We start from the raw sequence: 15,595 nt of genomic DNA, 5'->3' as shown, positions 1-15,595 counted from the left end.
ATTATACAACCTTCAGCGTGTGATAAAGAATCCTCTCGAATAAGTTTAAAGTCGACGGGCGTCAAGGGAAAAGCGTCCATATCGATTAGGGTCTCCCTTTGTTTCCCATTTTTCGATCTTTCCGCTCCACGTTTCGGCAACAGTCAAAAAATGTATATACCTGGAATTTGGTTTATTAAATTTCCATCCAAATTTCGGGTTTTATTAAAATTCGAGGCATTGTTGCCTCGTCCCCTGGAAATCATTATAATTAAGCCGATTGAAAATTTTCTGGCTTTCTTTTCAAATGCGACCGCGTAGGCGGGATTTGAGAGATGACAAACGTTATCAATTATTCCATCATCCGGGATTCTCGTGGGAGCCCCTCGGGAAATACGCAAATTAAGGGACTGAGCCGCCTGGCATTTATAGCTGAGGCACACCCGAAACCTTATTATCGCCAAGGTGTATGTGAGAGTGGTTCGTTCGTATTAAATTCGGTTTAAGCCCGTGTATGGCCGGCCGTTTACTCCAAAAGGGACACTCTTTAAGGGCTTAAACGGCGATTAAACTGGCTCCGAGCGAATTTACTCAAAAAACAGATTGAGATTTTCCGCGTATAATTTATTCTGATGGAAATTAAATTACTCGCCTTCCTAACCCCCTTTAGATTCTCCCAACTTGGATTTCATTAAAAGATATGAGGGTCCAAAAATATAACGTCTTTTAAGAGTTACGGTGTATAATTTAGAGTATAACATAATTTTAGTAAGGTTCAATAAAAATCCCAAAATCAACAAGTTGAACAATAATTTACCCTCGCTAAATTTTAGTTTTTTGAATATAGTTTTAGCTTCACTTAACCACATATTATCTAAAATTGTATCATTCTCAGAGTAAAATAAATAAGTGGATTTGCCTTAGTGAAAACCCACTTTGAAAAGCAAATCAGCTCGGATAAACCTTTATAGGGAATAAGCGAGCAAAAGCTCGGTTACACACACAAGGGACGTGTGCATTTTCCTCAAGAACCGTCAAAACTTTTCCAATTTGTATTTATCGGCCCTCGTTGCATACGTTACCAAACTCCCTTTCTCCAGTAGCTGAAGGTGACAGAAGGCCGCCCATTTGGGACTAATAAATCAAACTTTTGCCACGTTTATAGCCAAAATATTAGAAATTATGTTACACAGTTTTTTCCTACTCCTTTGAAGTTGGTTGGAAATGCGAAAATCAAACTGAAAACTGCAGGAAGTGTTACTGCAAAGTGACCCGGGCGTAAATAACTTGATGGCAACGAGCCAAACTAGGCCGAAAACCTATCTCTCTAGTTATGTAGTAGCACTGAATTAAGGACAATATTTGTGAGATATGCGGAAACGAAAATTGAGTGTTAAGCGAACGAAAGGCCCGCTTTGCATTTTTATTAAAATATCTCACAGAAATTGCCCTGGAACTTTATTATGTAGGGCAGAGCGCCCCGGAGGGCTCCCTTATCGGTTCGTTTCGTTTTTCTAGAACGCTTATGGATGTTGCATGTTTACCCAACTGAATAACTAGTAAAGTTTGAGTAAATAAAAGTACGAAAACAGATTAAACAAACAGAGGGCCGCGAGCAAATACATCAAATGTAGAAAATATTGTGCACACTAGTTTAACATATCAACAAATATTGGCTAAACTTTTATAATAACTCAACCCCACAAATGTTATTCATTGGGGTCAGAATTCTAAAATAGGTTGAAGGAACTGTGGACAGATCATAAGAAATCCACAAAAAGAATCAGTTACAATTTTATTGGAAATAAAGCCCAGCAAACCCAACAAAACTACAAGTTAAATGTATCGAATCCAGTTTACTTAAAAGCGAAATCGTATAGAAAGCCTGTAAAACTTCAATTTTCCGAAACATCGATCACTGTCTCGCTAGCCTAGGACTGCAAAAGAAAAAGCATATAAACTTTTTGGTCAGCGGCTGGGACACAAATAAAATAAAGAACTTGTTCCCTTAAGGTAAATGGACGTAAAACTTGTCCAGAGTGAGAAAAATTTCGCTTCGATAAGTTGTCCTTTCAAATAAATAATTCCAGACCTAAAAGGAAATATTTTAAGTTTAGTGGCCAGTGATTGTGTTCAGGAAAAGTTAGTCAATACTAACTTATTGTTATATAGGTAAAAATTAATCCCTTTCAGTGTGATCTAAACCGAAAAGGGATCCAGTTCGGCCTCGCAAAAGTCTTATTCTAATTATATGAATAATTCAAGATAAATTTACATTTGCGAGAAGCGGCCGATGTCAATTTCGGAAGATGTAGTGTTTATCTTTAGCGGTGCCGGCGGTTTCTATTTCCTTACTTTCCGGATTTATTTGCCCTTTGTAAGTGGAGTCGAGAGTCAGGAGGGTTGGGCTTTGCGACCATCCTCCAAGATTTACGAGCAGAAAAATTAATTGCTCCTGAGTATTAAAACCAAAGCTTTGCATAAAAGTGGTCTCAATTGTGAAAGAAAGTTTTAAGGGTGAAAAAATAATAAACTTGTTTAAGTTTTCAGAGGCCAATTATTAGTTAACAATGAAGTTTTTAAGCTGTAAAGGTCCAAACCCAACAAACTCGATAATAGGCAGTGGAGAATGGATTTTCAGGCCTTTTTTCGGACTATAGGACCCTTAGATAAGTAAACTTTCGGATAAGTTTAAATTGGATCCGCAGACAACAGCATTAAGACGTAAATGAACGTAATTGTTGGAAGAAACAACCCTATTAGGAGTTTTGGGTCGGCCGTTTCGGGACCGCAAAAACCGATATAGGTTCGGTATGATTCGGATACAGTTTCAGAATCCCTATTATATTAATTCCCTCCTAAAATTGAATGAAATTTAAAACCTTCAAATTAGACTTCTTAATTGCGGAATGTAAACTGAGAAAACACTAAAAATGTTTAGGGACTTTTAATGCTTCTCTGGCTTTTATTGAAAAAAGAACAAAGGACTGACTTAAAAATAGGTTTAATTGGCATCGTATCACACTTTAAGTGGGTAATTCGCTTTTTATTGCCTTCTAGTCGAATACTTTTTACTACATTGTGTTACTTCTTGTAATTGAATTTATCTTCTTATCTGTAGAAAAAGAGACTAAATTTTGTTCTTGCAGATTCGAGAGGATTGGCTGAGCTTAAGTGTTTAAATGGTTCCAAGTGGACTAATAATGTCAAGTGAGGACTGCTAATCACAGATTCAGGTGAACAAGTGGCGCAGTCAGTGGGAAGTACTACGACTACTATAACCTGTAAGTAGCCAAAGCTTTAGGCATTAGGTAGACATATTCCAATTTTCCCATGGTGTTACAGTATTATCACCCCTCATGCGTTTACGCTCATATGGCACAGCTTTGCCTGCTTTGCATGATCCCGCATTTATGCACTGATACATTTTAATCAAATTCAAAGGGTTAATCCCCCACAACTGGACACTCGTTCAGCTAAAAACTGCTTTTTCCTACTGTTTGCAATCCTTGAACTTGACCATATGCGCGTTTCAAATTAAGTGAAAAACCACGCACCAATACCAGAAATTACGCCATTATCGTAACAATCTGACAACTGGAAATTACCCCCCCATAAAAAGCGAACAAGCTATCGTTTACTTTGTGTTTAAGCCGAGATAGGCCGTCAAACCCGGTTATTTTGCGACCGGCAGGTTAATTCAATATAAAGCCTAACCTAAAAAAAAATGGGTGTGCGTGACGCGTGCTTAATATCAATTCCATAAAAAAACAGTCTGAAAACCGCATATATATGCATACACACACACGGTCGGCCTTAAAGGGCAACATAACGACTACGGCATGGCTTTATTATGATGGAAAAACAAAATAAAAGTATTTTCAGTTTTTTTCCCATGCCATGTCTCACGCTGCTCGGGCGTCAACGATAAATATTGCAATTTTCATCACATGGAAGTTTGAATTCCAGCTAATAGAGTAAACACCCTTTTCATTATTCGATTTGTAAAATTCTTATAAATTTATAATACATCAGAGTTTCCTTCTCACGTGATCATTATTTAGAGAAATAAAGGTCAGACAAACAACGAAATACATTTGACAGACAATTATTGTATTAAATGTGCAACTGGACACCTTGTATAGTGCAATTAGACTTCGCTAATTAGGAGTTAAACTTTATGGAGCATATAACAAAAAATTGGGCAATAAACTTTGACTAGTATTCACTTTTAATTTGTATTATCTATTCAAAACCCATCGATTCTATTGGCCCACCGGATGTAGATTACAGAGGAAACGCTTTTTATGCACCATAAGCCTCGCTAATAATGTCAATTAGTCGTTGTAATCGTTAAGCCTGTTCATTTAAGTTTAATTTATAACCATAGCACTGATCAAAGCTCAACCCTGACACTAAATAGTCGAAATCAACTAACAGCTCCATTTAGGATAGTTTGAAGGAGAGGTGAAGTCATTTTGAGTTGGCTAATTTTTTTGACACTAGGCAATATACAGGCTGTCTCACAGCACAGCTGTTTTAGTAGTATTCTTTATTACACTTTACAACATCATGGAAAACTTTCTAAAATAATTTTAAAACAAGCAGGCTTAACAACAAATTGTCGAAACTAGGGAAGTAGCCAAATAGAGCCCCCTATGATTGAGTCATTGTTAGCATTGTAAAAACTCACCCTAGGGGTAATACGACTAGAACTTTTGGTTAAAGTGGCGCCCATTCATGAGGACCGCTGGATCTTTGACGTCACGAAAAAGTCCAGTTTTAAGTCACTTTAGTCAGAGCTAAGCCACTGTATTAATAGAAAGAAAAAACAGTCACTGTCATCACTAAAAGTTTCGTCCAAAAACAACTTTCACTATCGTTCCGGGTTTTTGTCGTAAGAGAACCGGAAGTGGTGACCGTGATGCAGCCAGTTCCGCGTCGAAACACCCTCTGAGAGAGCCACGCGGCCAAATGGGCCCTAAAGTGTAGGGTGGCAAAGTTGCAACGTTGTCAGATGTTTGGAAGTTAATTCGCAAGAAGTAATCTATTTCATTGAAACTACTGCTGTCAAACTGTTTTGTCACAACACAGTGTTTAAGGAATTGTCTATGATCCTACCTGATAAGTTTAAAGTGGAAATTCTTCTTCAGAAATTGATACCTTAAAACTTTTAACTGGACATTAAATAACAGTAGAAACACTAAACAACTGGTTGGTTTGGCAACATTGTAAGGGCGCCTCTGCGCTGTCAGAGCCCCACGACTTGATCCTTTCTATCATATATGTTTCGTGTTTACAGCTGACAAACTATGTCATACAGGGTGTCCTTTTAAAAAATCAACCCTCTGTGCACTGTAAATGTAAAATAATTCAATCAGTTTTTGGAGCAAAATAGGGCAGATGTGCCTTGTAAGTGTTTCATAAAAACGTCCAGCTCTCGACAGTCCGATAAATACGGAGATATCCTAATGCAGTCCATTAAGTCCTCGGGGATTGTTCCGGGAATCTGGGACGTGTTTGTGTTTACCCCGAAAAAGGCGAGGCGGATCGTTGTTGTTATTGTTTGCGCCTGATTTTCGGGTCACGGCTCTAGATTGGTCGGACTCCGGGGTTTTTAATTTATTTGGTGCCGGAAACGGACACCGGAATTGCCATTAATTTCGGTTTGATATGGAGGAGGGATGTCTTTTGTTTTAATTTGTATGACTTTAATTCTGCTTAATAATCATTGCTTTTCCCTAGATTAGACACACCAAGCAGAAGTTTAGCATCATTTATCAACCAACAAAAGAATCTGCAGTCTGCAGTTACCACACTGCCTTAACATCATTATATCACGAAAAAAACGTTGAAAGAAAACAGCTGCAGACCTTTCCATTAAAATGTTACTAAATTAATGGAAAAGTCCAATTTTTCTTGGCTTCCCCCAAAAAAATAAGAAGGGGTGATAAATTACCAGATTGTTTTGTTGAGAGGAAAACAATCTGGCAATTGTTATTTGGACGCATATGAAATGACCACTTTAGACTTGTCATTCAGTACTAAAAGGGTACAAAAGTTTAGGAGTGAGTGTTAGGTAGTGAGTTATTAAATAGCGACGTTCTCCTAATCGTAGTTGGTTACTAGTTTAAATTGTTTGCTCGGAAACGGCGGCACTTTGCAATTAAAGATACGCCCGTTCTGAATTGGCTTCGAGTTTGGGAGAGCATTGTAAGCGACCGACAGACTGGAATCATGGCTTTCTGATTTGTTAGAGGAAAACGTTGACCGAGAAAAGGAAATCTAAAATTGTATTTGTCGAGCGACCATGCCGATGCATACATTTGCCGAGGCTTCGAGACCGCAAAAGTTCCCCGAGGGAAGAATGTCACATAAATTTTATTTGGATTCGTCGAATATGCATTTCGGAATAAATGCCGGAACTAGGAAGCCGATACTGTGACTGAACGGGCATGATTTATTATTCTTCCATCCGAATCACATTATTTTATATACCCCGGAACGGAGAAATGGAAAGTACCTGCAAAAACCTTTATTCAATTTCCAGAAAGACGTAAACCAAATTGACGGTTAAAGGGTCGTAAACTTGTATTTAACCACATCCAATTAACTCCACTAATATTCGTGACGACTGTCAAGTAATAAAACTCAAGATATATGCAAACCAGAAATAGCAATAGAATATTAATTTTTTCTCATGTTAATTTAGCAAAAAGTGAATTTTTTTGTACAGGTTATTAAATAGTATATTTCATTACCAGTACAGAAATGAGGATTTTTCCGTGCGCGCGTGACAAATTCTCGTGTGAGGCGCAGCCGAACACGGGAAGTCATGCAAGAACGGAAAATCCATTTCTGGACGAGTAATGAACGATATTTTTTATTATACTTATGTACCTGAAATCAACATAAACAAAAAATATCGCAAAAAATTCTTAAGAAAATCGGGAATATTTATTTTTATTTTTAAAACAGTAAAAATGTAAGTACATACAACTCAAATTAACAAAAAAAATACAAGTAGGTAATTCTAAGAAAATTAATTTTGGACAGAACCGTTATTATTAATAGTAATATTTATTGTACAATTCGTATTATTGTTGAAGCTCAATCCCTTTTGCGTTTCTTTTTGTTGAACTAAAGACTCTGCTAAAGATGTTGAAGCGGAGTGTTCGTGTGTGCTTTGGTTCTCTTGATTGACTGTTACAGATGTTGTAGTTTCCAAGTTACAAGGGCTAAACAACTTCCGTGATACTTCAATTTTTCTTTGTATGGACTCTTCTATATATCCTTCTGCTACATTGGAAGAAAGCCATCCTCCGTGTCTTTTCAAAGTGAGCAAATCACCGCCGTTTTCCACCAACATGGTTGCCGAAGAGCGCCTTAGCCCATGTCCGGTATATTTTTCGGGATTTTTTAGTTTTAGGTATTTTGCAACAAGTTTTGGAATACCACTGATAGTATGGCACCCAACATGTTGAGCGTAACATCTTTGGTTTCGGTATGCAACAAATAATCTTCTACTCTCCATATGTTTAGGGCGGAGATCTGCGTATTTACGGTAAATTGTACAGGGATCGAATTTGCAATTTTCATTGGTAATGGTAAAACTTCTTGACCTGTGAGTTTTTCCATCTCGTAAGAACACGACAAGGAAACGCCCATTATCTTCCACATCATCTAAACTCAAACGTATTAAATCATCTCTGCGGCATGCACCGAAGATGCCAAACACTAAAATTACTTTTGCTAGTAGATATTCTCCATCTGAAGCTTCACATAAAAATTTGGTTACTTGTTCTGCTGTAAGAATCTTGGATTTCTTTGGTATATATCCTACAGCTTGTCGTTTCAAAAAAGCAATCGTTTTTGGATATTGATGGTGAGTATTTTCTTTTATTGCCAAACAACTCTTTAACATAGAGAATCGACTCCATAAAGTGGAGAATTTCATAGTGTTGGCTTTTTCAGAAAAATATACTAAAAGAATATCGTCACTCACAATTTTGATTCGTTTCTGAGTCCGCCATTCGGTAAAACTGTTATATTCTTGTTCATATCTCAACCTGGATTTCACTGGTAATAAATCTGCACTCACTTCTGCGGCTCGTTGTAAGATATTTTCGGGAATATCCCGATTTTCTTCACAATCTGAATTCATTTTTGCAAAATGTAATAAATACATAAATACTTAATTTTCACTGACAGAAAATAAAATTTGTCATTAATAAATAAATCGTTGCTGTAGACACATTACTCGTTTCTTTTTTTTCTTCGGGTTGCCATAGGATATCTAGTATCATGGATATCTATGTTTATTATTAAGCGCACGGAAAGAGGGATCGGGAAAAAATTTCCGTGCGCTGTTCCGAAAATGTCATATTTACTGTATTTTATAAACAGTTGAAAATGTAGTATTTTCTGTTAAGTATAATAAAAAGTAATTTACTATGTGGCTGGCAATTATATCGGTTGTTTTAAAAGGGTAGACACCACCTGACAGCAAAAATTGTAAGCTACAAACACAGATCAAAACTCCAGAAACTTTGCTTTACTGTCTCTGTTTAGTAATTTCTGCATGAAATTTATACAAGACATTAAATGTATTTCTTTTAGGTGTTTCTAAGTAATCGAAGAACACTTGGGGCTGATAGAAGATTATGCGGGTACTACACCGGAGCTACACCTGCATAGAACGAGACAGTGAAAGGAAACAGCATTACTGCTACTACGACAGTTACTCAAAATATCAAAGGATGCCTGTATTCTTCAGCGGTGAAAGGAGATACGTGAGACTCTAAGTAAGTTCTGTTTCAATGACATTAGAAAAAGCAGGATAAAAATAGGTAAATATTCTGCTCTAACTATAACAGAAATTCAGTTCCATTTTCAAACAAAATTTAAATACGAATATTGTATAAGACACACACTAACCAGGGTGTGTAAACTCAAATGTGCTGATTCCTCTCCGTATTTCGGGTGCGGTTTTGCAAACAACGAATATTTGGCAAGTCAAGAGTGGCGTAGCTGAAATACAATTTACGAGTACGTACAAATACACGCATTAACCGCTAAAACCGCACTTTATAGACCCCCGACACAACAGCGGCGGCTTAAAATGCAGTCGCTTTGCAAATCTGCAATGTAATTAAACGCGAAAGGTCTGGCAACTTTAATAGAATCTCGTAAAACCGCGAGACGAGTGTATGTGTGTGGGCATGATGCCTTTTTGACGTTTACTTCGTTTTTTACTATTGCCGAGGGAATGTAAACAGTTTTCGATACAAAGATGCAAAACGAATCGTATTTTTCCTATTCGTTTTCGAGTAAATTGTATTTGGAGAAACGGTTCACTTTGAAATGGAAAAGTGGAACAAAGAAGTGGTTTTCTAGTTATATTGCTAACAGATATTGATCGATATTTAATTTCAAGTTCACTTTAAGCTTTGACAGATACCGTTAAGTTAGAGATGTCGCAATATTATTGATTTACTGGCATGCGTTGTAAAAAACTGCAATACATTTGAGAGTATCAAAACGAATGACGACACTAAAACGAGCTTACAGCCGAGTGGGCACCGCTGATTTGCTGAGATTTGGCAAAGTTCCCAGTAGTAAAGGGGAAAACGGTTGGAGATTCGTGACCCATTTTCGCTGCTCCTGTCGCTGAGGAGACAAAAGGTCTGCAATGCACAAAAACACTTTTGCTACATCCACTCTAGACGGTTTTTCCTAGAGGTGGGAAAGGGAGACAATAGGCTGTAGTATATCTTAAATGTCGGCAACTTAATTAGATTTTACCGCTTCTTTCAGAGAAACAAGTTAAAGAAGTAACGTCAAAAAACATTTTTTTTTTGTACAGTTGGGTTAACCTTTTTGATGTGGTTTGTTCAGCAAAAGTCTAATATCAGAACTTTAATTAAACATTCAACTAATTATTGTAGTAACAAAACTGAAATAGCTGCAATAGAACTTAATCCCAAGCGAAACTTTTGCTATTATTATAGAAAGGAGAACTAAAACTGTCTGGAAAGTGCTCTTTTGTGTATTATTTGCTGCTAATCTAAATTAATTATAACAGACTCAAATAGATAGAGAGGAAACTCGTCTTATTCACTAGACTACGAAAATAAAGCAATGTTGCCAGATGATATTTCAATGCGTTCAGGGGGGAACTCATATTAAGCCTCCCTTTACAATGTTTATTAAGGGTAGTAAAATTTTTATGTGGTAATTACGCGGGAACCGTACATTTTATTATGATACTGTTTCTTCACAAATATATGGGCAGCCATTGGGGAGCAACATTTCAAGTGAAAATCCATAAAACACAAAAATATTACATAACCAGAATAGTTTCAAGACAGCCGCCTAATCAGTTCTTTTGATCGACTTCACAATAACAATAATTAGGCCGTTTCCTTCTCGGTTGCTAATTGGTTTTGATGTAATGAGTACACGTTGTGCATATACACACACACACAGCGCAAATATAACAATGTTGCTGTTATTATTGATGCGGAAATTCTTTCCATTTGACGAACTGACGTGCTCGACGATTCAGCTAATTACCAATTAACCGGAGGCGGGTTCGAGAATGGGTAAATGCCGTGAAAGACATATTTAATGTCTGGAAGTTTCGGATTTCGAAAGTGTGCGTTGTTTGTCTTGTCGTCTTCGGGTTTTAACGGAGTCGCCCTATTAGTAAACAACCAGAAACGTGATTTTTTTGAGAGGCTAAAACTGTTTAATTAATTGTGTACATCCCAGAAACCTGTTTGTGGTTTGATGGTGAGCTAAAGTTAAGCAGTAAATGTAGTAAAAAACCTCGAGTGTTGGTAAACATCTCTAGTTTTGATCACTGTCTCTTGCAACTGTCAATCCGGCCAGAGAACGTTAAGAAAGCGAGTTTGTAAAGTTTTTCGCGTTTCTGATAATTCCTTCAGAGATAAAGTATTTAGTAGACTGTCTTCGTAAATCTTCTTGACGTTTAACTAATCAGCTGTTTTTCAAACATGTATTCAGACGCATAAACTACGGTAAATCGTCAAAATGTCAGCGATCAGTCCTAGACAACAACATTATTTGCTGACAATCCACTCATTACCTTAATCCTTCGACGTTCAGCTGCAAATCGTTTATTACAAAAACGACATCGTAAATCAATTATTGTCGATGCACGTGCCTTGAATCGTATACAAACTATGATCATGAAACAATACTGTATGCTGAAAAAATTGAAATATCCTGATATTTAATTAAAGCGTCTTAAAAGACTGCAGGGCTCCGGGAGTTAAAAGAGGGCGTAAAAGGTTTATTTTCGGCTTGGTAATTCTTTATTCTTCGCCGAGTAATTCGAGATTAATGGTCCCGCTTCTGAAATAATAATTTAATGCTCAGTCTGATAACCGTGTCCGAGGAATTTTACTTTCGTTTTTTATTTTTAATGATTAAATTTGTTCCCTTCTCAAATGCCTGTTTGATGTTAAAGTCCATTTATCTTTCACTGTGGCATAGTTAACATTCAGAGACTCTAATTAAATTTTTATTACTCTTTGTGAGAAACGATACTAACAAAATGATCAATATTTCTGACAATATTGTTTGGAGAGCCAAAAAAAGACTGAAACACAAAGTAAAAGTAAATTTACCGGAACGTTAAAGCGGCTCGATAATTTCTTCATCAAAATCGAGTAATGGAAAGTAAATACCTTAAGTTTTCAACATTAATATTTAAATTAATTTAGAGGAAAAAGGAAAGTTGTTCCTTCGAAATATTACTTTTTAAGCTTCCAAAGTTTAAGGGATATCTGCTCCGCTTAGTTAACTTCATTATGTCTTCCCTAAGGCTAAAAAAGGACCGTATTCATATAACTGACTATAGTTGAGTTATATGCAATGTTGCTATTATTCACTATGACGTCAACATTGTGATACACTTTTTCGTGTGTATTTTCACTCGGTAATGTCAAACAAACACTTAATTTCTTTTAATCCGTTCCTGGACCCATAATCACCAATATTTTAAAGAACCGTCCAAAACATTGAGCATTTCTCTCTTGAGCCGCGTAGGCCTTTTGTTAGAGCTCCTTTTATTTATTAAGAGTTAAATTCAGAGCGAAACTCTCCGGAAGAGGTATTAATTATCTTGATTATGGCATAAAGTTTCTAATAAGTACAGAAGGAAACTTTGATGTTTCACCCTTGGCACGCAACGAAGGTGTTACCTACCTACGTTTTATGTTTATCTTTGCTCTTTAAGACCCCTATTTCCCTTATACACTCGAGCCGGTAGTTTTACGCGAAAATTTAGGATGTGGAAAATGTCCGTTTTCTAGTTTCACTATGGCGGGTTGACAAGTTTAGAACGTGCAATAACGGCACATTGAAAAGCCCAGACCACGAGGACTGGATATATTTTTGGCCGTTTTCCTTTCTCGGTTATGGCGGAGATGAAAACGGAAGATATATTAAATCCGAGCCCGCCATTTCCTGGATGAAGTTCGTTGAAAAGGCGAAATTCTGGAAAGAGAGCGAGGTTTCGTTCTGAAATTATTTCCGCACTGCCAAGGCTTTTTAAAAAAATTACTAGAAATCGAAAGTGGTTGCTGGTTTTTTAGACTTGATTCTGTAAGCAACGCATGTAAATTTTGTCAATATTTAAGTTTATACTCAGGGGAGGGAAAAAACATCCATAAATCGACTAAGCAAAGCTATAAAAAATGCGATAGGGCAAACATGACCTGACCGGGAAATTTACAACCGACATCAAAAATTGCGAATATAATGTTGGTTGGCGCAATGTCATACGCTGAAAACGAGCTTTTTCGATAACATTCGGTAAATTACCATAGGGACAACTGTCAAACGGCATGTAGACAAGGGCGAAAAACCAAACACGCGAGATGAAGTTTTCGAGTGCTTTTCCAATTTATCAACCCTTCCCAATTATTAAGGGCTTTCGAAAAATACGCGCCCGTCCGAAATAACGGATAAAACAGGATTTACTCTCCGCATGTTTTGGGTGTCCGGTAATAAATAAATTTTGAAACGTCCACCCTTCCTCGTTTCGGTAAATGTGTAATGTGTGTCCGCATGCAAATGGCTGGGAATATCATATCCACGTTGTTAGGGTCCAACCGGATGTTAGCCATAGGGGTAGATAATAACAACAACTTAAGAATTTTTATTGCAGTTTCGTGTGAAGAATTTTGAATTTCTAGCTTGATTAATGTTAGTACACCTTTTGTGTTGCATCCATCGATTTTAATGTAAATTAGCTGACGCACTTGATGTGCTTGTAAAATGATTAAAAGCCGTTGCATTTTAGAGTGTTCGAAGCCATAATTCGTCGGAATCAGGCGAAGAGCTATTAATAATAACCGAGCTCTTAATCGGGCGAAACAGATGAACTAAAAATAAATCAAAATTTTAACTACAAACACATGAACGTTCCTGCTGTAATAGGATTAGTGTTAAAAGCCAAACCGAAATTTCCCATCGTAGGTATTTCTCACTGACAAGTCCAAGGTGCCACACGGTCCCTTTCACACGGCACAAACTAATGGAATTCTATTATGCGGTAATGCTGATTAAAAAAAAAAATTATATGTATAAAGCCGTATTTAACGGAATTAATTCGGCTAATACGTTTTGGCGACCGTAAAATTGACGTGACAAACGGCATTTAGCGAGGAAAAATTGAAACGCCTCTAAAATAACCGGAACGTTAATGCTCGCAAGGTAATCTCGAAAGCTTTGCATTTTTAATGCTCAGGACATATTTATGATATTTTGCCAACAAAATTAAACGGGCAAGAGAAAAATTTGCATTTTTTATCGCCAGTAGGGGCACCGAAAAATGAATCGAATTAATCGCTTTTGGCCGATAAGTCGTTGTTGTACATCGTCTTCCACTTTAGACCTCGATTGCACCTGGACATTCGGACGTGTAGTAATTTTTTATTAAATTAATCATATTAATGATAACCTGAATCGGTAAGATCTTCGTTGGGTAAAATTATTACTCATATAACAGCAAAGTGGCCAATTGTCAAGAGTGGGAAAGAGAACATGAAGGAAAAAGAAATTAACAAAAAGATTTGCTAAAAACATTAACAGACTATGCGATCTAGTAGTCATAAGAACTTTTGTAAAAAGAAAAAATTTGAAGAATATGATGATTGACAAAATACACACACAACAGATCGACACCCTAAAAAGAACAAACTTTAGCACATGTAAAGATGTTTTACAGATCTAACTGGGAAATTTCTAGGAAATCGAATGAACTCGTTTCCAAGGCAAATTAGACTTAATAGTGGACGTGAACATTGCAAAGTGGTTTATCTCTTTCTGGTCAACAAAGAGTTACACTGTGTCGAATGAGTATAATTATGGGTTAAGGCTTAAGGTGTGCCCCACGGAGCACGCTTACGGTTACCAAGAATTCCTCACCGATATGCCTTGTTTACATGGCCAATTTGTTGTAGTTTATCGGACCTATATCTCTATCCGTAACGCTGAATGGCATATGGGGCGCCTACTACCTTAAATTAATTGATACAGACCGGACAACGTGCTGGAAAATTTGCAATACAAGCTTAAGAGACAATTTAATAGTTACATCTACCATTACTAGCTACGTGCTTCAACTCTCTTGTCGTTCCCTCGTTCCTTTTTATTAAAGCCAGGAAATCGAATTCTTACAATTCAATAAGCAATACCTATGCTTTTGTCATTTCAGATTTAATTTACGTTCGCATCCATTTCGTCATCTCGGGAATAAAATATAACCGACGTTCGGATTTTGCTCACACATCTAAATCAAATCGTGGCAATTTTAATCAGAAGGAAATCGAATGAGCCGCACTCTGTTCGACATAAATTCTGTTTCCGATTCGAAGAGACGAACGCTCTAAGCCATAAATGTGTTCTTTTTTATTATTATTATTATATTCCGTCATGTCAAAGACCCTTTTGACTCGACATAATCTGCCACGTAGATCTAATAAAATAAATTCCCGCGTTCTCTGCCCGAGTAAAAATGTTCCCACATTAAGCTTGGCAATCAAAATGTTTCAGGATGATGCGGAATTAGTCTGACAATTTGCTTAAAAGAAATCGTGAGTTGGTTAAGTTTCTCCATCATTCTGGTGAAAAATTGTGTTTCTCCGTTTGTTTTATTGCTCTTAATTACGATGTTTGCTACTTTCAGTCTAAAATATACAGAAAATGATCCAACCTCCTATACAAATTATAATTGAAAGTTGATTCACGTGGCAGCTCTTCAGCGAAATTTCCAAAACAAACCGGGCAATACATTTGCGCTAATGCTGTTTTAAATACTTCTTAAAGAGCTTAGAACGTCACTGACACCCGAAAATAAATTTCAGCTCTTATTTTTATTGCCGATATAAATAGTCTTCTCCGGCAGTCTGAAATAATGAAATGCGCAATTAGTAAACTACGTGTTTAACCGTTTGCGTTTTTCCTCTCGTTCAGAAAAAAATTCATTTGAAAACAGATTAAATTAATATCATACGTGATCTGTAAAAGCTTCGTGGCACGTTCTTCATTCCTGTGCATTAGACCGCTGTAATTTTTTGTTCAT

At 36.8% G+C, this 15,595-nt stretch overlaps 1 protein-coding gene and 1 long non-coding RNA gene across 13 annotated transcripts in view; one reads left to right on the top strand and one right to left on the bottom strand.

The window, feature by feature from the left end:
- Window positions 1-15,595, bottom strand: part of LOC145727558 (uncharacterized) — a 98,981-nt gene that overhangs the window by 39,312 nt on the left and 44,074 nt on the right. Inside the window, exon 1 of one of the 7 annotated variants that reach the window (XM_081977196.1) lies at window positions 4,673-4,830. The exons of the other annotated variants lie outside the window; for them this stretch is intronic. Within the exon in view, the coding sequence (XP_081833322.1) occupies window positions 4,673-4,717 (45 nt within the window). The 5' untranslated portion in view covers window positions 4,718-4,830. Of the gene's footprint in view, window positions 1-4,672; window positions 4,831-15,595 lie in introns of those variants that run through there. 7 annotated transcript variants of the gene reach the window in all.
- The window catches only part of LOC145727615 (uncharacterized), a 36,912-nt gene that overhangs the window by 4,550 nt on the left and 16,767 nt on the right, over window positions 1-15,595 (top strand). For all 6 annotated transcript variants that reach the window (XR_014177896.1, XR_014177901.1, XR_014177900.1 and 3 more), the window contains 2 exons: window positions 3,129-3,263; window positions 8,599-8,783. This is a non-coding gene — a long non-coding RNA (uncharacterized LOC145727615). The remainder of the gene's footprint in view (window positions 1-3,128; window positions 3,264-8,598; window positions 8,784-15,595) is intronic.

This window comes from Ips typographus, linkage group LG4 (genome assembly GCF_016097725.1).
Source record: "Ips typographus isolate SLU linkage group LG4, UJ_Ityp_2.0, whole genome shotgun sequence".
Taxonomy (NCBI): Eukaryota; Metazoa; Arthropoda; class Insecta; order Coleoptera; family Curculionidae; genus Ips; species Ips typographus.
Note: the sequence above shows the minus strand (reverse complement) of the source record. Positions and strands in the feature narration are given on the sequence as shown.